Source organism: Canis aureus, chromosome 1 (genome assembly GCF_053574225.1).
Source record: "Canis aureus isolate CA01 chromosome 1, VMU_Caureus_v.1.0, whole genome shotgun sequence".
Lineage (NCBI taxonomy): Eukaryota > Metazoa > Chordata > Mammalia > Carnivora > Canidae > Canis > Canis aureus.
The window spans coordinates 55855853-55876624 of NC_135611.1; the positions used below are offsets into that span (position 1 = coordinate 55855853).

Consider the following 20772-nt stretch of genomic DNA (forward strand, 5'->3'; position numbering starts at 1 on the left):
TACCCCCGACCCCTTCCCTCACCCGGGGGTCCCTACCCCCGACCCCTTCCCTCACCCGGGGGTCCCTACCCCCGACCTCTTCCCTCACCCGGGGGTCCTTATCCCTGACCTCTTCCCTCACCTGGGAGTCCTTACCCCGACTTCTCCCCTCACCGGCTTCGGGTGGGCCCCCCAATGTCAATCCAGTCCTTCACTGGCCGCCACAACCAGCCTGCTCCTTGCCGGCAGATTGAGGAGGAAACCAGGGACATGCTGTGGCTGCTCCTCCCTGCAGTCCTGCCCCGAAACGTGAAGTCCTCAGGCCCTGGCCCCTGGAAGGGGGACCCCATGTTTCAAGAGCAGCAGAGACCCTGTGGTCTCTCTTCCTCTGGACACTTGCTCAGCAACAAAAGGAAAATCAATTAAGGGAAGGAAAAAAATAAGCAGAGCTCCTTAAACATGGCCTTCCCCTGCTTCAACACATCACCCAGCGAACCCAGAGCTGCGTGTGAAGTTAGGAAGGTGTGTGGGGTCAGAAGAGGGGGCAGAAAGCAAAGCTCCAGCGGCTGCCACATGCTGTCCTTCTGCTTGATTTTGACGCAATTGTTAGGGAGCAGAGTTACAGGTGAGGACAGCATCAGAGGTGTGGACAAAACAACCGGGTAACTGGCCCAAGTCGAGGAACGTGTCCTGCAGAGCTTCCCACACCAGCACCTGAAGCATTTGGAAAGGAAGCAACGTTCATACAGGATCTCAGCTCAGGGCAGGTGGGTAAGCCATCCCAGTCCGCCTCCAGCAGGCACTTCTCATCTGTTTCGGCTAGGCAGCACAGGAAACCATTCCTCTTAGCTAACAAACATGCTTTACATTTTGTGTTCCTATGGTTTAATCCCCAGCAACAAACCGTAACCATCATAAATGTAAACAGGTACAGGAGCAGCGGGTTTTGTTGGGGAAATCCATCACACAGAGAAACTCAAATCTTCACCAACAGAACAGACTGCAAATCACACCCAAGGACACATCTTCTGGGAGCAGGGCTTATAAGAACATTTCCAGAAACACACTATAAAGCCATGTTTCAGTGAAACTGAATATTAAGGAGAGTGTGGTGGTTTGGATGCTTTCCTTAAACAGAAGTTACAATAAAATGTTTTGACAAAGAAGAAGTGCTATGGTTTAATATCTCATTATTTCCCTTTGAAATTTCTACAAGAAGCTCTGGTAAGAATTTTTAAACACTGTAAACTCTTGTAGGAGTAGTAATGTTACCATGCGTGATCAATATCTGATATTGGCAGACATCCAATATGTGAGGAAGAGAATATAAAAATTAAAGGGATTCTGCTCTTTCTTCAAATAAGAACTGGAAACATAAGAGAATATAACAGTATTTGCCAGCCTCAGGGTAGAATTTGTTATTGAAAAATAATGCATCATCGTTACTACTGTGTCATAGCTCCATAAATCAGCTCGCTGATTTGTATCTCTCTGTGAGAATGGTATTTATTTCATCTTCTCTTCATTATCCGGTCATAGTCTTCTATTTCCTACAAACTATAATCAGAAAACATCATAAGGGGGACACCTGGGTGGCACAGTCCGTTAAGCATCTGACTCTTGGTTTTGGCTCAGGTCGTGACTTCAGGGTCATGAGATTGAGCCCCACGTCAGGTTCCATGTTCAGTGTAGAGTCTGCTTGAGATTCTCTCTCTGCCCCTTCCCCCTACTCATGCGCTCTCTTCCTGTCTTTCTCTCTCAAATAAATAAATCTTTAAAAAAAAGAAAACATAGTAAGACGGAATGATGAGCAATAGACATTCTTTGGTAGCATCTTTTTTCTTAAAAACGTTTGCTATACTGTACAGTGTGCCTTTGATGGATAAGATTTTAAATACTCACTAATGCCAAATACTGTAGCAACCTACACAAAAGTGTAAGTTTTAGTCTATCATTTAGAAGTATCTAACTAGTTCACTTGAAAAGAGAAAAATGCAGAAATCTGTATTTACTTTTCATCTGGCTGTTTGTCCCATAGATATCTTCAGAATGTGCTCTTTAGATATAAGAACCAACTGAAACCTAATAAAAAAGTAATGATTGATTGGTTGACAAATATTTACAATTTATAGAAGTCGATGTCAGGAGGGAAGCATACTTTTGAGAGGCTAGCATTTGCTAAGGTGATCTAGCACCTCCTCCAAACTTTACAACAATGACCATGGGAAGCATGTGGGGAGCTCACCCTTTCTTGCAAGTAACAGGTTAGCCTGCCACGGTGTCCGAAGATGCTGGCAGAAGACAAAGCCTCCTGGCTCAGAGACAAAGGGCTCTGCTGCTCCCAGCAAAGCAGGCAACAGGCGTTTCACATCCATCACTACCCCCTGGGGTGCTATGGGATCTTGGGAGACGCTGCACAGGCAGTGGGTCGGTGCCGCTACTGACAGCTAGCTCCATGCCTAGGAATTCTGTCTTTTATAACCTACTCTTTGCCCCACAGGAGACATTATCTTTATTGCACAGGATAGTGAAAAAATCTGTCCCTTGCAGATAAGAGACAACACTCTCTGTCTCCCAAGGCTGTTTGCTCTATCACCACCCTGGGCAAGGTAGTTGTAACAAAGCACGCAGAAAACCAGAGGCCCATGGAGCTTTGCCTCCCAACAGTGGACAGTATAATTCCATTTATCACAGATTCGTAAATTCACCACTTGAAATGGCTACGGACTTGCTCAAGGTCATAGAGCTTATCAAGCTGATGAATCAGGATTCACATCTAGGTGGGTCTGATTCTAAGCTAATCTCTTTATCATACAGCTGGATAACATTCTTCCCACCTGAGAGCAGAGTTAACCAATATATAAAAGGCATTATTACCAAAACTCTGAATTTACCATGCTTATATCTGGAATGTTTAACATTTCAATGACAGGTCTATTATTGTCAATCCTTTTAACTGTGCCTAGCATTATCATCCTGCATTTTTCAAAAGTAGAACACAAAGGTAGAAGTAAACCAGCAGTAGAATCAGCATTTTTGCATGTTTAAGGGACATCCTTAGAGGGTTCATTCCCAGCTCTGGGATGCAAGGAAAGCAGGAACCACCTCTGTCCCCTTGATAGACCACCTCTTTGGACCATGTGACTTTTAACGCCGCAGTGGGTGGCACCTGAATTTGGGCTCACTGTACAGTTTTCTTTCTTGTAAAGCCAATAATACTATATGAATAAATTTTGATAATTTGGTAATATAACCTAAAAATTAATCCAGTTAATTTTAATTTTAACTGGATTAATTTTTATAATTAATAAGGCTTATAAGTCACTGTTATAAATTGATGGATTTATAAGTCAAATTTTATGTCATTGTGATATGTGCATTTCTACAGGATTTTTTTTAAAAACCAGGAAACTTTTTTTTAAAGTTGTATATAAACTTAAAAGAACTATAGCTTATTTTTAGACATGACAAAAGATTTTACACGGTTGAAATGCATGGTTTTATTCCCAGTGTTGATTACTCTGATTTACTTCTACAATGTTTATGCTGTACACGCCCATTTTTTTCAAAAAAGAAGCAAAGCTGCCAAAATTAAATGTCTTAAAAGGGATCAGAAAGAAAAATGTAGACAGAGTTTTCCTGAGTTCAACCACCTCAAGAAGTGAAAACCACAACAGGAAACCACTCTGACCAAGCACACGACATTTGCTATATATATAACGTGATCTGGGTTGCAGATAAGTAGAATCTTTTTCCTCTAACTTTATTGAGGTATAATTAACATACAATGAACCACACATATCCATTTAATTCTTTTTTTCTCCCCTCCCAGATATATGCTTTGTAAATACTTCCTTCCAGATTTCAGTTGAATAAAACTCAAACATAAATGTTTCCAAATTAAATCTTCCTAAATTAGCTGTGTAGTTTTACATTCTTAATTTGTATAGAAAAGCAAGATAAGAAAAAAGAAAACAAGATATGCTATATTCTACTTTTAACTAACTTTTGAATTTAATAATCATATATGACAAAAATAACTTACCTGATTTTAAAAATTATATTTAACAATCCAGGAATAACTTTTTATTGACTAAGAGTATATTTTGGAAATATTTATTGTACAACATTATCCTTGACTTTTTCCTTTCAGCCAGATGAACTAAGATGAGAATGCTTTAATCTATAAAATTCATTATAATTAGTGTGGAGGCCAAGAAAAATTAAGGCCATCCCACCTAAGTTTAGCATTAGCACAAGTACAGCCATCTTAGGCCCCTGTGAATAAGACCTGACCTTTATGGGAAAAACTGCAGAATGTCCTCAATGTCCTCGGCAGGTAATCCCATATCAGAAAGACAACAGAGCCCACGCCCATGGTAGAAAGTCTCATATTAGAATGAGAGAACAGAGCTCAATGCCCTTGAAAGCCCACATCAGAATGTAAACAGAACTTGGAGAAATTCTTCCACCCCTTCTGAAAATCCCCTAGACCAGCCTATAAAAAACCCAGCTGTAACCCACTTCAGGGTCCAAGTCCCTGCTCCGTTGTGTCGGGTACACTTGGACCCAAGCTCGAGCTTGTAAATAAACCCTCGTGCACTTGCATCCGTGTGGGCTCCTTGGTGGTTTCTCGGATTCGCAATCTTGGGCACAACATTAGCACCGTTTTAAGCATATAAGGTAGTGATAACTAAGTCTACGTTGTGCAATAGTAATGGTTATATTTTGATCATACAGAACTTGTGTGCTAATTTTTTTCATTTAGAAAAAAAGTTGTTCTACAACAGACAAACCTTGAAAATATTATATTAAGTGAAAGAAGCAATCACAAAAGGCCACATATTGTGTGATTCTTTTTATGTGAAATGTCAGAATGAGCATAGAAGTAGAAACAGAAAGATGATTGGTTAACCAGGGCTGCAAGGTTTGGGGCAAACTGGGGAGTGACACCTAATAGGTACAAAGCTCCTTCTCGGGGTGAAGAAAATGTTCTGAAATTAAAGAGGTTGATGATTGCACGACTCAGAATATACTAAAAACCACTGGCTGTACACCTTGAAAGGTGAATTTTATGGTAAGTGAATTATCTCAACAAAGCTGTTACTAGAAAAAGCTGTTGAACTTCTGCAGGAGTATGGGTACATATGGACAGCCCACTGTCCACTTAGAGCGCTCAACCAGACACCTGCCTTTCCTATAATTTCATGGCTCTCACATGCCAATCAATAAAACCAAGACTTGGCCCTTTGAAAAGATTAATGAACTGAAAAACCTCTAGGCACAAATAATCTATATCAGGAATGAAGTGAGAGACATCACTATAGGTCTCATACATATTGTAGCCGTTTTAAAATGATATCCTGAACAGCTTCATGCAAATAAATTTGAAAATTTAGATGAATTGAATGTAATTTCAGAAAAATGAAGCTTGCCAATGCTGACACAAGAAGAAATGGAAAATTCAAGTAGTTCTATAACATTAGAGGAACTGTAGCTATATTTAACCCTCCTCACCACCCCCCAAAACAAAATCTCTAGGCCCAAGTAAATCCTATCAGATTCTTGGGGGATTGGGAAAATCAGAGAAGAGATGAAGGGGAAAACTCCCAATAATTTTTCTGAAACTGGCATAACTTTGACATCAAAATCTAACAAGGACAATATAAGGGACAAAATGATAGGCTGATCTTCCTCATGCATATGTATTAATATTTACATATAAAATATTAGCAAAGCAAATATATCAATGTATAAAAAGGATAACACATCACAAAATTAGGGCTCACTCCTGAGAATAGCATAGTAATAATATTTTTTAAGAAGAAAATTATATGATTATAGAATTAATAAAGAAAAGGCATCTGAAAGAACTTAAATCCATTTATGATTTAAAAAGAAAAGCTCTTAGAATGGGACACCTGGGTGGCTCAGTTGGTTAATTGTTTGCCTTTGGCTCAGGTCATGATCCCAGGGTCCTGGGATCAAGCCCTGTATCAGGTACCTTGCTCAATGGGTAGCCTGCTTCTCCCTCTCTACCAGTTGCAGTCTCTCTTTCTCTCTCTCAAATAAACAAAATCTAAAAAAATAAAATAAAATACCCCTCACCATAATAAAGGAGTACCACTCCATTCCTGGTTGCTAAGAGCTTTTTTTTTTTTTTTAAGTAGAAATAGAGCAGAATATCAATATTATGACAAATATTATATGACAAATATTATATTATATAATTATGACAAATTAATAATGAAATGTTGAAACCTTTCAATCTGAGATAAGAAAGTAAACAAGTTTTTGATATCACCACCTTTATTCAGCACAGTCAATTCAATACAGATATAAGGGCTGGAAAAGTAATAAAGTTGTCATGATATGCAAATGATATGACTGTGCATGTAGAAACCAAAATTATTAGCAGGGATAAGTGAGTTTAGCAATGGTGTTAAACACAAAGTAACTATTTTATAATCAATTATGTATCTATGCAATAGCAATAAACAGCTGGAAAATAAAACGTTACATATACACCATTTACAGTAGCATAAAAAGTCAAATATTTAAGATTAAATCTAAAAAGAAGATTCACAAGGGCTACACAAGAGAAAACTGTATTAAGAAAAATTAAAGATGGTTGGGAGGATATACCATGTACATGGATTAGAAACGTTACAAATATATCAATTCTTCCCCAAATTGGTCTATAAATCCAACGCCGTGCTAATAAAAATCTCAACTGCATTTTTGTGTGGTAATTGACAATCTGATTATAAAATCTACATGTAGACACAAAGGATCAAGTAAAGCCAAGATGATCTTTAAATAAAAAGAACACAGTGGGGGATGTCTGGGTGGCTCAGCAGTTAAGCATCTGCCTTCGGACCAGGGCATGATCCTGGAGTCCTGGGATTGAGTCCCACAACGGGCTCCCTGCATGGAGCCTGCTTCTCCCTCTGCCTATGTCTCGGCCTCTCTCTATCTCTGTGTCTCTCATGAATAAATAAATAAAATCTTAAAAAAAAAACAACAACCATGGAAGAGCTTAGTCTACCAGATATCAACATTTATTATAAAGAGAGAACCTCTATAGTCGAGGAATGGAGACAACTTCCCAGATGAGACATAAAAGGGAAGGGGCATACAGTAGGCTATCTTAAAGTTGAAAATAACTCAAAAGTTAAGCATAAAAGATGCTACTAAGAGAGTGGAAAGGCACACTGCAGAGCAGCAGAGTGGTCACATACCAGATAGAAAATTTATACCCAGGACATGTTACCAGTTCCCACAAACCAATCAAGAAAAGACATATGACAGAACAGAAAAATAAGCAAAAGACTTCAAGAGGCACTTCACAAAATAGGATATCCAAATGGTCCATATAGGTGTGAAAACATGGTCATTCTCATAAAAACAAAAATTAAAATAATGAAATATTGCCACACGGACACCAGAATGGCTACAGATGGACCAAACCTCCCAAAGGCCTATTCCTGTGCTGGTGGGGCATGCAGTGATCCAGGCATGGGCAATGTGTGCTCATGTGCCTTCTACCCTAGTCACGGTGCACAGCAGCACACACCCAGCCCATGTGCTTCCTCATGGTGCCCCGAAAGACTCCTACAACACTGTTCAGAGCCGTGCCATTTTCAATGGCCCAGAGTCGCCAATCATGGAAATGCTTGCTAACCATGGAAATTACTGCACAATCCTACCATGATATTGTGTCCAGCAATTAATACGGAAAAGCCACCACACACAACTAAATTGATAAATCCTGACACCCCCCTCACACACACACACACACACACACACACGCTTTGATTCTGTTTTTACACACTTCAGGAACATGACAAATTAACCTGTGATATTAGGTATCAGGAAAGTGTTGAATGTTGACAAGGAATGAAAGGGACTCACTGAGAAGAGACCTAAGTGGGGCCGCTGGGGTGTTAAGAATATTGTTTTATTTTTATGAACTGCTATGTTTGTGTTGCATTAAGCCGTACACTTAAATGACTTAAACATAAAAGTAACAAACACCAGTAGGGTCCTATATTCAGAGAAACAATGATGTAGCAACAAGAGGTCAAAGAGAATATTTCCTAGCACAGTGGTTGATCTGGCTTCTTGGGAAGGAAGCGACAGGGAAACAGAGGGTACAAACCGGGATTTCCAATGCTGTTGTACCATCTTCTCACCTGAAGGCAGAATGCCCAGGTAAGTGTGGTCTGGGCTTTCACTTCTATGTGGTCAAATTCCTGCCCCGTGCTCCATGCGCTCCTCCCAGGACACTAATAATCCATCACTGTGCTTTTCCCCAACATACATGGAACTGATACACAGCTATGGTCTATTTCAATCTAAGTAAATGCAGTTGTAAACTAAACAATAGTAATTCAGCTGTTGCCCCTACCTGTCTCCTCAGGGCCCTAGTCTGGGGTTGATTCTTGACTAATACCTTGTTTATAAAATCCTACAAATATGTTGGGGCTTCTCATATAGGTATGTTGCTGGATCTTTCAGAATGAGTTCTGATTACAAATACAAATAATTACAAATAATTACAAATACCTTATTGAATTCTTGGATCGCCAGTTGAAAACCATGAGAATCTCATTTTGGACTAAAACACTTTCTTCTGGGCTAATTATCATTGCCCTCCCAGAAAAGCTGTGAAGTCTGACATCTTTTTGTTTTCAACAAGGCAAGTGCAGTGAAATCAAGTCTTAGCTGAGGAGAAGTAGACACTTACTCTTTTTTTACTTCTATAACTTTATCCCTGCTTATTAGCTAATACTGTATACATCCAGGCTTTATAATTAGCATTTTGTCGTGTGTCTCCTCTCATTTTTTTTCAACCATTTAAAAACAAAAGGCAGGCTGGATCTGGCCCATAGGCCATAGTTCGCTGATCCCTGGCTTAAAATATTAACCTTTGTTCATATTAATCCATAGTCTACATGACCTTGGAAATAAAGGTCACTTGTGAAAATGTGGATTTATGGTGTAGAAAATCATACAAGACTAGAATTGTTTAGAATGTGCCTTTTTAAAGATGGAACTCACCCTGCTTTGCCACTTCATATAAATCACATTATTAAACTAAAAAAAAAGTAATAACATTTTGTCATTAGCTTTGAATTATCAGCTCTTCATGAATTTTTATATTTAAAGAAATAGTTTTTGGCTAGAACATAATTATCTCACTCAAAATTGGGCATTATCTGTTACTTTGCTATGTATACTCTGGACTACAGATCCTTTAAAGATTTTATTTTTTACTCTATTGCCAGTTGACTATATTCATAAATTGAAATTCAAACTATAGTCTTGTCTTCCTTACTTAATGACTGTGGAAAAATAAGTTAAAAATTCCTCCTTGAAAAAAATCCTATTATTGAACCAAAAGGGTCAATTTCTGGCCTCCCAATCCAAATGGAACTATAAAATCATAGAAAATTCTCCCAAAAGTCGCTGCTGAGATTAATGTTTTAAAAGATGCTAATGATGTCTTAAGTTTCTCATGGAAATTGCAACCATGAATTATTGAAATTACATAGTACCTAATAATCTTTTGCTAATAATGTATTTCTAACCACATTAAGGCTTTATGCTACCCTAGTGAAAGCGTCATGGTTTCAGTACCTATTAATACGTAATTATTTTAAAGAATTTAGTATCTAAACAACAAAATGCTCTCAGCTAGTCTACAATGTAAGTTATTCTATAACAACAGTAAATTTATTCATTTCATCCTTAATACTTATGCAAATTTGCATTGCACAAATAAACCCCCTGAAATAAAAAATTGTCATATATTTCAAAATACTCAGGTCAAAGGTAATTAGAGACATATTTGAATAACAAAAAAAATTTATTCTATTATTTTTTACTTGTTGATAATTATTTTTAAATAGACTTGTCTTGTGAAAATTCCACCTAAAATTTGTTTTAGAAAGACAAGAATATTACTACATAATAATTTAAGTTATTTAATTATACAGTTATGTTTTGCCTTGTTAAGTACCTGAAAAAGAAATATGTATCTCTGCCTTACTTTAAAAGACATTGGGGGCATCCCGCTGGCTCAGACAGTGGACCATCCATGCAACTCTTGATCTCAAGATTATGAGTTCAAGCTCATGTCGAGCATAGAGATTACTTAAAAATAAAAATCTTAAAAAATATTTTAAAAATGAGATTATACTTTGGTGAAAACATTAGACAGAGGAATTTGTGTTGTATTGTAATTGCCCTACAAATAGCAGAAAAAAATAAATCTTATTCTCTGAAATTCAGGTTTGTGCATTTGCAATACAAGGGAGAGAAAGACAGGTCTCATTAAATGCTGAATATCGCAGGAATGCAGCTTGCTTATCTTTCAGAATCCTGAGCATCCTACCGAATACTTAGGTAAGAAAACTGGATTTTAGAAGGATACTTGGCCACGAATGGCCAATGACAGTGTGACATTCAATATCAGGTCTATGTTGCCCTAAGTCTATGTTTTTCCATCATCCTGGGGTGTGATTGCAGAGGGACTAGGAGCCATGGGGGTCCAGCAGGAGTGCTCCTCCAGCTGCTGATAGTGGGGAACATTTCAGTGGTGGAGGAAGTTGTCCCATGGTAGTAAGCAGCCCCCACTTTTCAGTGCTAAATTCCACCCACCGTGGGACCCACTGATCCTGCAGAGGTGGTTGTGGCTGAGACTGGGCTGCTTCACTTTATGCCCACCCCCTCCTCGTTCCCACTCAGACTTCCAGGCACTGTGACAAGGGAAACCAGGGCTGTTTGGGCACTCACTGGCTCTTAGATGCTTCCATCCAGAAGTGACACACTGCTTCTGCACCATTTCATTAACCTAAATAAGCTGCGTGGCCACGCCTGACATCACAGGGGTGGAAGGTGAAATTCTGTGTGCTTAGTACCAGTAAATAGCATGAACGTCTAGGGAGATGGTGAGGATTTCAACCGATGGATACGAGAGGGGATATTCCCACTGGAGGGAAGATGTGAGCAAAACTGGGGAGGCTGGGAAGCAGAAGCAAGTTTGTAAGATGGAGAGAGGAACAATTTGTCTGGAATTTACCTGTGAAATCACAGGAAACGAAGCTAACAAAACGAGCAGGGCTGGGCTGACTGCATGTGAGGGTGATCTAGGGTGAATGCAGCTACAACACGATTGCTATAGTGTGTTAGGAAGATGGGATGGGATAGTACAGCAAAAACACAGGAGGGCACTGGGGGTACACACAACAGCCAGGGTTAGGGACCAGTGGGAGATGCGAAGTGGAAAGGAGGGAGATCAGAGTGACAAGCCCTTGAGTGGGGTGTTGGAGAAGGCGGCGGGGGGGGGGGGGTTGGGGGGTGGTAGTCCGGGAAAGAGGGGAAAGGAGGAGATTGGCAGCAAGACACCCTGGAGTCTTGGAGATGGAAACAACCAGAAAGGTGGCTAAGTGATTTGGGAAGGATAGATGAGCACTTGTTTTCTCCCACATACAGAACTACAGTTTAAAAATTCACAGTACGTAATGTACCACAGTCATTACAGACATTGCATTGAGATAAAAACAATTATAATAACACACAGCCAAAATAACAACCACCCAGTCAGATATTTATTACGGCATTCTATTGCTTAAAACCATCCCAAGGCTTTAGAGGCTTACTGCAGTGTTCTGAACAAATGGAATTTCTAATGTAGTATCTTTAAATAATTAAAAATACGCATAAAAAGTTAAAATTTTGCAATTTTTCTTTTTTCCACATCCATAAGCATGAATACTTCTGTGCTGTTTCACTCACTTTCAAGTCTATTAAAAAAAAACAACAACAAACTTTTCTACCTTTTTAACTCCTATGGTGCCAATGTTCAAATTAGAATGAAAACATCTCTATAGCCATGGACTCTAGGCTTTAGGTTAATTTGAACTGTGTCATAGCTCTGTACGGTGGACAGGCAGGTAATCACCACCATGGTGTCTGTTTTTGGCCAGAGGAAACCGAGTCTCAGAGAGCTGCAAGGATCCATTCATTGCCCTATAATTAGTGTTAAGACATAGACCTCAAACTTGAGAATTTGACTGTTTCCCCCATACTATTTTCTCATCCCAACACTTAGGATAACATGCACAGAATTGATCCCCACACTGGTTCAGTGACACGATGGAGATAGTCTCACTTAGGTGTGACTTTTCAGATGTATGACCTTGGAAAAGCCATAGCCTCAAGGTCAGAAAGGATCTAAAAGATCATCCAAGCCAATGGTTATCAGATCTATTGAGAATCGCTCAGGGAGATGTCAAATACACAGATTCTGGATCCTGATTCTGTGTCTAGGGATGGGTTGAGGGAATGGTCGGGTTTAAAAATCCTCTGAAATGTGAGCAAGGAGTTGCTAGTTGACAGCTGAGGAGTAATTGCTTGTCTTCAAGTTATGATAATATTAGGAAGATATGTATTTTTGACAGCCCTTATCTTTTTTCCTTTTTTTTTTTTTTAAATAGATTGTATTTATTTGAGAGAAAGTGAGAGCATCCACATGTATGTGTGTGAGCAGGGAAAGGGACAGAGGGAGAGACAGAATTTCAAGAGGCCTCTGTGCTGAGCATAGAGCCCATTGCAGGGCTTGATCTCAGGACTCTGAGATTATGACCTGAGCTGAAAGCAAGAGTCGGTTGCTCAACCAGCTGAGCCACCCAGGTGCCCCAACAGTCCTTTTCTTAGGAATGAAATAAGGGGATCCCTGGGTGGCTCAGCAGTTTGGCACCTGCCTTCAGCCCAGGGCATGATCCTGGAGTCCCGGGATCAAGTCCTACATCAGGCTCCCTGCATGAAGCCTGCTTCTCTTCTGTCTGTGTCTCTGCCTCTCTCTCTCTCTGTGTCTCTCATGAATAAATAAATAAGATCTTAAAAAAAAAAAAAAGGAATGAAATAAAATAATGTCTGACTTTGACTTAAAAATAACCCAGGGATGAAGAAAGAGGGTAGAGGGTATGTAAAGCAGGATTGTGGGAGAGGGGGAGGGTGGGAGGGGAGCTCTCTGTACTATTATGCCCAAGGACAGTATTGAAAATTTTCATTTTCAAAACTCTGCTGACCACCAACTTTTGGGATCTCAGATCTAATTCAGGCACAGCACTATTAATTACAGAGGTTCCCCATAAGCTGGGCCATTTGCGCTCAGCTATGTTATAGCATAGCTATAGAGTAAGCATCTCTTACTCAAGAGAACTCACCTACTTGCCCTCCTGTTGAGTGTCAGCAGTCAGGAAACGGTTTTACAGAAATAGGGCATTTAGAACAGTTGACCCTTCATCAATGCAAGGGTTAGGGGCGCCAACACCTCATACTCAAAAATATGTGTATGACTTTCGACTCCCCCAAAACCTAACTACTCATAGCCTGCTGTTGACCAGAAGCCTTCTGATAACAGAAACAGCACATACTGTACATTATATGCATTATGTAACATATTCTTCTAATGAAGTAAGCAACAGAAAAGTAAATGCTTTTGAGAAAATCTTCAGGAAAATACTTTTACAGTATTGTAAAAAATCTATGTGTAAGTGGGCCAACATAGTTCAAACCGTGTTGTTCAAGGGTCAGGGATGTAGTGAAGTCAGGTGAGCAAGAGTGGATAGACATCCACTTGTGTGAGCCTGAGCCCCCTCCCCTGCATTTTGTGTCTCAAAAATGGGCATATTTTTCTAGGGCTTCTCTGGGATTCTTTTCTTCATTCATAGTCCATTGTTAGGTAACTACTAATATTTCCACTTTGACCTTTACCCTGTAGTTTCAAAACTATGCATCCAGTGTGGGTTTACTTTCTTTCATTCTGCTTGGTATTTGGAAGCACTTTTAAATTGAAAACTCATGTGTTTCTGATATTCTGGAACATTCTCACCTTTTATTGCTTTAATTATGCTTGCCTATCATCCTCTTCATTCCTCTGGAATTCTAATGAGATTAGATTGAACTCCTGGCTTATTGTTTTACTTGTCCCTCATAGGACTCTTGTCTTTAAAAAGTATCTTTCTATTCTTCTTTCCAGATGCATTTTTCAGCATGTTTCTTCTTTCTATTGTGTTTATGTCAATCGCTACATTTATCATCTCTAGGATTTTAGTTGGTTCTTTTTAAATATATGCTTGTTTTATTTCTGACTTTTTTTTTTTATTGGAGTTCAATTTGCCAACATATAGCATAACACCCAGTGCTCATCCCATCAAGTGCCCCCCTCAATGCCCGTCACCCAGTCACCCCCTACCCCCTTCCACCACCTCCCCTTCCACCACCCCTTGTTAGTTTTCCAGAGGTAGGAGTCTCTCATGTTCTGTCTCCCTCTCTGATATTTCCCACTCATTTTTTCTCCTTTCCCCTTTATTCCCTTTCACTATTTTTTATATTCCCCAAATGAATGAGACCACATAATGTCTGACAGTTCTGTATTACACAATTTCTTATCCTATTTTATGGGTATTATCCCATCATATATTTCTTAAGTTTCCTAAATATTTATTTAAAGCTCTTTTCAGAATGTTTCATCATTTTTTTATTTGGAGTGAATTCATCTTTCTTTTTTTTAATGTCTTATTTAAATTCAATTTAGTTAACATATAGTGTACATTAGTTTCAGGACTAGAATTGAGTGACTCATCAGTTCCATATAATACCCAGTGCTCATCCCATCACATGCCTTCCTTAATGCCCATCCCCCAGTTATCCCATCCCCTATCCCCCCTTCCCTCCAGCAACCCTGTTTGTTTCCTATAGTTAAGTCTCTTATGGTTTGACTCCCTCTGTTTTCAGCTAATTTTATTTTTCCTTCCCTTGCCCTATGTTCATGTTTTGTTTCTTAAATTCCATGAGTGAAATCATGTGGTATTTGTCTTTTTCTTACTTATTTTTCTCAGCATATCTTCTAGTTCCATCTACATTATCGCAAATGGCAAGATTTCATTCTTTTTTTATGGCTGAGTAATGTTCCACTGTGTATATGTGTGTGTGTACATGCATGTGTATGTATATCTCACATCTTCTGTATCTATTCATCTGTTGATGGACATAATCTGGGCTCTTTCCATATTTTGGCTATTGTAGACATTGCTGCTATAAATGTTGAGGTGCATGTGCCCCTTCAGATCACTATTTTTGTATCCTCTGTATAAATACTGAGTACTGCAATTGCTGGGTTGTAGGTAGCTCTATTTTTAACTTTTTGAGGGCCCTCCACACTGTTGTCCAGAGTGGCTGCACCAGCCTGCATTCCCACCAGCAGTGTAAGAGGGTTCCCCTCTCTCCACACCCTTGCCAACATGTCATTTCCTGAGTTGTTAATTTTAGTCTAGAGTGAATTCATCTTTCAATTGCTGCTTTTCATGGTCAGTTAGCATTTGGTTTGTGCATGCGTTTTGGAATTTTGGGGTTGTCAACTCATCCTAGGTCGTGATTCTCTCAATCTCTCTCTCTCACTCTCTCTCTCAATGCCTCTTTGCTCACATCTCCTTCTGTCTAACAAAGGCCTTGACCTGGTCCAAGTGGTCATCCTGGTCCTCCCTCATCCTGGAGGGAGTAGTGTCCTGGCAGGAGGCAGATATACCACTGTGTGGCTTAGCTCAGTTCCCGGTCAGAAGGCTGGATCTGTGTTTCCTCCCCTCCCTCTGGGCTCTGTAGTCCCCACCACCAAACAGGACCACATCTCCTCGCGGGACCAACTCTGGGCCCCAAGTCCAGCAGGATGGCTTCTGCAGCTCCTTCTCATCTGGGCACTTGGGTCCAATGTGGATCCTCAGTGATGTCTGGTTGTTTCAAGTACCCGTTAAGTTCATATTTTCTCTGTCTTTCATCTCTCATTGGTATATATTTAGAGCAGGTGCATGTGTGTGGCACCAGTGCCTAGAGCAAAACAACAGCGTCTTAACCAAATCCTCAGGCCAAGATTTTCACTTCTCACAAGGTTTTGCAAACATCAGTACTTTTAAAAATGTCTACATTGAAAAAAAGAAACAGAAATGCTTGAATTGTACTGCATTTCCGAAAGCGGGCACCTATAATTTGGCATTTTTGATTTCCAGAGATGCCAGTGGATAAAGGAGAGGCCTAGGAGAAGTCCTGAGATATTCTACTCTCAGGTTTCTCATGGACAGCACCTTTCTCGATATTTATTTCTCTTGGTTTCTCCATTTCTTACTGCCAGTAAAGTATTTAATAGTCCACGTTCCCTTCATTTGGTCTGTGTTTTTATTTATTGAAATAAAATTTAATGGGAGTTTGTATTTAAAAATATGTGTTCTAGCAAAATTATATACATTCTATACATCAGCATATGTTATATATCGTTTATATAATTCTGTGACACATTTTATTTATATATTATTTTTATAAAACATAATTACCAAATATATGTGTATATACATAAGTATCATACAGACAGGGGCATGAGACATAGAGAGTAAAGATTGATATATTCTTACCATTTGTTTTTTCTTAGGTCTGTGAAATTCTTGATCTTTTTCCTGACACTTTCTATCTCCCAGAGCCTATGAAAATTGGGGCAGGAGTCAGGTTTATTACACTTAGTTCACTTTAGAACCTGTTTTTCACAATGTCTTTTGCATTCTCTCTGCTTTGGTTGAGTCAATGGCAGCCAGTGGGCGGAGTCATGTGAAAACAGCTCAGGAGATCAAGACTTCTATTGTAGGGATGAGGCAAACATACCTTCTCCTTCCCGCCCCACCATCTGGAACTATACCTTTTATTATCCAGAGAAAAGGTGAAAGCCTGGGTAGAAACCATCTGTGGCTTCCGTGCTGTGGCATCCACCCTTGTAAAAACTCATCATTTGAGTGATGGCCAGACTGCAACAGCTCGTGGCGGTGGGGTGTGCACCGTACCCCACAGTGGGCCTCCACTCCAGTCAACGATTATTCATCAAACAGCCTTGTACACAAAGCACAGTGCTGCGCTCGGTGCTGGGAGTGGGGGACAGAAGCAGAGTCAGTAAGACAGGTCCTCGGCACCAAGGGCCCTTACTTAGGTAAACTAAGGTAACATGAAGCAATTCTCCAACACATTAGGGGTGAGTGACCGGGTTCAAACAGTGTAATTCTCCCCCTGACACCTCCACACACACATACACAAACACACACAGTCTATTTCCTTTGCATTCAGTGTAAATACCTTCTTTATCTATTTAAGATGTGGCATCTTTTTTTGCAGCATTATCTTAACTTATAAAATGCTAAAAAACACATCTAACCACTGATGTCTGAGTTGGTAAGATTAAAGTCCTATTTTAAGGGCTTTTTGTATCTCTGCTTTCTCTGTGAAAACTTGTTTCCTGAGAATTCTAACAGGTAACCTGAAATTTAACCATCAAGAACATGGGAATATAATGCAGGAAAAATTTAAAGGCACATTCCTCCATTCACCAGTAAAGTAGCACGTACCCTACTTACTTCTGGAGACTTAATCCTTTGGAATCTCTCTCTTTTTAAAAATTAAATTGACAACACTGACCTTCTTGGCCATGGGTTAGGCAGAAGAAGAGTCTGGTTATTTAACTTTCTACAACTAGCTAGATTAACTTCTACTTGGCGAGGCTACGGTGGAAGGTAGGCTAACCCGGAAAGTTGGCTCTTTGTAACTCTATTATATACCTTTACTTGAAGTTTTATTTAAAGACCGTCCTCTGAATCAACAGATCTAGCAAAAGGGCTCTTAAGATGATAGGTGCTATTTTCGGATTAAAATATTTCAAAACTAATTTACTGAAATATGAAATTTATTGGTGGCTAGAAGTGACCTATAGACCATTAATCATAGTTGATATGTTTGTACCATTTGTTCTTCCAAGATGGATTAGGCTCTTAATCTTTCTCTTGGCATTTTCTATTTTCCAAAGTTCGTGAAAACTGGGGCAGGAATAAGTTTATTACATTTGGTTGGTCTTAGAGCCTGGTTTTCCTAATATTAAAAAAAAAAAAAAAAAACTTCTTTTAAGTTCAGAGTTTAACTAGAATTTTAAGTTATCATTACATAATTTCTTCCCATTATATTATACTCTAAGATTTTAAGTAGATTGAAGTATTAGCAAGAAATACTTAAAATATTTGCTGATCAGTGCATATTTAAGCAGGAGCTCTTGTGTTTTTTAAGCATAACTAAAAAAACACTTTAAAAAAGAAAAGTAAAAGTTAGAAACAAATTGGAAAATAAATTTTAAAACAGACGTATAGATGAAAAAGATTTTTTTTCTTTTGCCGTTCTGTTCACCTTCAGCCTCATCTCTGGTCTCACATCTTGGTTTCTCTGTCTATAGGGTGGGGTGAATAATAACTCCCACATGAATTTATTTTTATACAGCATTTCTTGAGTAGCACTTAAATCTGATTTCTTAAATGTATCAGTACTCAGCAGTACAGTGAAAATAGAAGATTGTGTCTAATTATCTGTATAATGTGGAATCAAAATTAACAGAGGGATCAGTATGTTATCTTGAGATCTTGAACACTGACAGTGGAAGAATGTCAGCCTGGACATTTTCATGGCCTAAACATATACCAGTTCTTCGTGATTTAGAAATGAAAGGTATTCTTTGGATTCTGGGTTGCTTTTAAACCTTTGTCAATAAACTAATGGTGGTTGGGATCTACTATGAATTGTAGTTTGGATATCAATTTACCGCTCACATGTAACACAAATGGAGATTTTTAATGAGACTAGGAAAACTATAATAATAACTATTATTATAATAGAGACTATAATAATAACATTGTTTAAGAGCCTTCTGTGTGTCCTGCATCATACTGTAGGCATTCCCTGTGTGCCATGTTTTATGACAAAAATACTGCAGGGAACTCGTACTTATTTTCTAGCAATGCTGAATTTTCTCTAGCAATACCACGCATACTTACTTTGGACACCAGCAGTCTACTCACCAGCTTTGCAAATGGCATAGATCTTTACGAGAGAAGGAGCGAAGTCGTTCCTGGTAACAGCTTCATGAGCAATCAAGCTCTTACAGTGGCAACTTGGCTGACACGGTGGCTGATGACTCGCAGGGCATGTGGAACCTAGCGACACGCTTCTGAGCCGTGTTGACACGTGATGTTCACTACAAACAAAACAACCAAAAGCAACTTGAGAATACAGAGGTAGAAAGGAACAGAACGCCAGGACATGAAGGTACCATTTGCACACACATAGGCTTTTCTGCAAATCACCACCCTTTAATCTTGAGAAAGAAGGCCACAGAACTACTAAAGGATTCATTCATCCCTGGCACTGGTTCAGCACCTCAGGCTTCTGCGCCGAAGAGCCTCTGTACGCAGCTGGACTGTACTAGAGCAGTGGAAAAGGAAAGCGGGAGACAAAGCCCAGCAGGGATGATGGGATTCTCCTCTTGCCTACAAAAGAAAAAATCTGATTGGTGGCGAGAAAAATTACCTCCATTCTGGAAGACAGAGTAATGACCAAAAGAAAGAGGCTTTGTCAAATATAACTATTCTCATTATTACTTAGCTCTGGCTCCCCAACGATGGAGGCTTTTGGTTACAATGCAAAGATAGAGAATATAAGACACTGACTTCACCTGGATGAGCATTGCATGGAGGAAACAGTCTGTTGGAATGTGGTCTGCAGCCAAAAAGTAATTTTTTGAGGGGGGGGGGGAGGTAGGGGGCAATTAAAGAGAAAGCACCTTAAATTGAGAAACCTTGCTACCAAAGTTAATGAGGCCTCCACGTGTACTGAGAGGTGAGCTGGCATTCCCCCTGCAGGAAAAAGGCCCGTGCGGTGACTCTTCCCCTCTGTTACTGTAACTTTGCAGAGCCTGCTACCTGCGTCTGTAGATACAAGTTGTCTGGCAGAAGATGTAGTCTCTGAGTGGATGCGCACAAAGGGAGCCAGGCAGCCCGGCACGCAGAGCAGAGGCAGGCCGACCGCAGTGCTGGGACTCCCAGGACACAGGACAGCCAAGGACAGGGCTGCCTCCAGACACTGGAGGGCTTCAGGAACCTCATCTTTGAAACACGCCCACAGCATGATAATTTACCGCCCAAAAGGTTCGCTCTGATTGGACTCCCACAAAAAGGGTATCACCCTGGAAGGGATGCCTTAGAGACCCACGGACGCCCGCGGGAACCCAGGCGAGGCGACTAGGGGGCACAGGCCCTGCTGCAGAGGTCAGCACCTGCGGACTCCCGCGCTCCGGTTCTTCCCTCCGCCAGTCTTGCTGCCCACGCCCATCCCGCCCCGCCCGGACCTAGCACCGCCCCTAGGGCCAAGCCCCCCGGGTCCGAACCCAGCCCCCTGCGGGCCCAGCACCTTCCGAACCTAACCCGACCGGGTCGAACCCAGTCCCCTGCAAACCAGCACCTTCGGAACCGGGCTCCCCCGGGTCGAACCTAGTCCCCTGCAGACCCAACACCTTCGGAACCCAGCTCCACCCCCTGAAACCCGGCACCGCTGGGACCAAGCACTTCGGAACCCAGCCCCCTGCAGACCAGCACTTTCCGAACCGACCTCCACCCCCGGCACCCAGCCCCCTGCGGACCCAGCTGCCCCGGGTGGAACCCAGCCCCTGCGACCCCAGCAAGCACCTTCCGAACCGAGCTCCCCGGGGGAACGCAGCCCCCTGCAGACCTGCCCCCCGCCCCCAGTCCCCCGCCCCCAGCCCCGCCCAGGCCCGGCGCGCGGCGGCCTCCGGCGGCGGGCGCAGCAGCACCTAGCGGAGGCCCCGAGGTGCGGCGGCGCGGGCGCGCGGGGGCGGGCACGCGGGGCGGGGGCGCGCAC

At 40.9% G+C, this 20772-nt stretch overlaps 1 protein-coding gene across 20 annotated transcripts; it reads right to left on the minus strand.

Annotated features, from left to right (window-relative positions):
• Positions 1–116: 116 nt before the first annotated feature.
• On the minus strand, positions 117–20641 carry LOC144315407 (uncharacterized). 20 transcript variants are annotated; one of them, XR_013381093.1, is made up of 6 exons: positions 19818–20563; positions 19276–19385; positions 18918–19093; positions 16730–16949; positions 16452–16517; positions 117–311 (listed from the first exon to the last, which is right to left on the minus strand). XR_013381093.1 is itself a non-coding variant. In XM_077899902.1 (4 exons), the coding sequence occupies exons 1-4, from the start codon at positions 19998–20000 to the stop codon at positions 16909–16911; spliced, it is 510 nt and encodes a 169-aa protein (XP_077756028.1). In that variant the 5' UTR covers positions 20001–20563; the 3' UTR covers positions 16317–16908. The 20 variants fall into 20 exon arrangements, 1 of the variants encoding a protein (XP_077756028.1); XR_013381091.1 differs by lacking the exon at positions 117–311 and adding an exon at positions 1131–1536; XR_013381118.1 differs by lacking the exons at positions 117–311; positions 19818–20563 and adding exons at positions 14507–15873; positions 19679–19751; positions 20580–20631 and having other exon boundaries at positions 16452–16949.
• Positions 20642–20772: the final 131 nt, after the last annotated feature.

What these genes read in the sequence shown, in the direction of transcription:
- LOC144315407 (XM_077899902.1), bottom strand. Translation starts at nt 20,000, where the DNA reads ATGAGGTTCCTGAAGCCCTCCAGTGTCTGGAGGCAGCCCTGTCCTTGG. An exon ending in ACTTGTATCTACAGACGCAG is followed by an intron (nt 19,386 to 19,817) that starts GTAGCAGGCTCT and finishes TTTCTTTTGTAG; the next exon opens with GCAAGAGGAGAATCCCATCA. An exon ending in CTATGCCATTTGCAAAGCTG is followed by an intron (nt 16,950 to 18,917) that starts GTGAGTAGACTG and finishes CCCCACTCCCAG; the next exon opens with CACCGAGCGCAGCACTGTGC.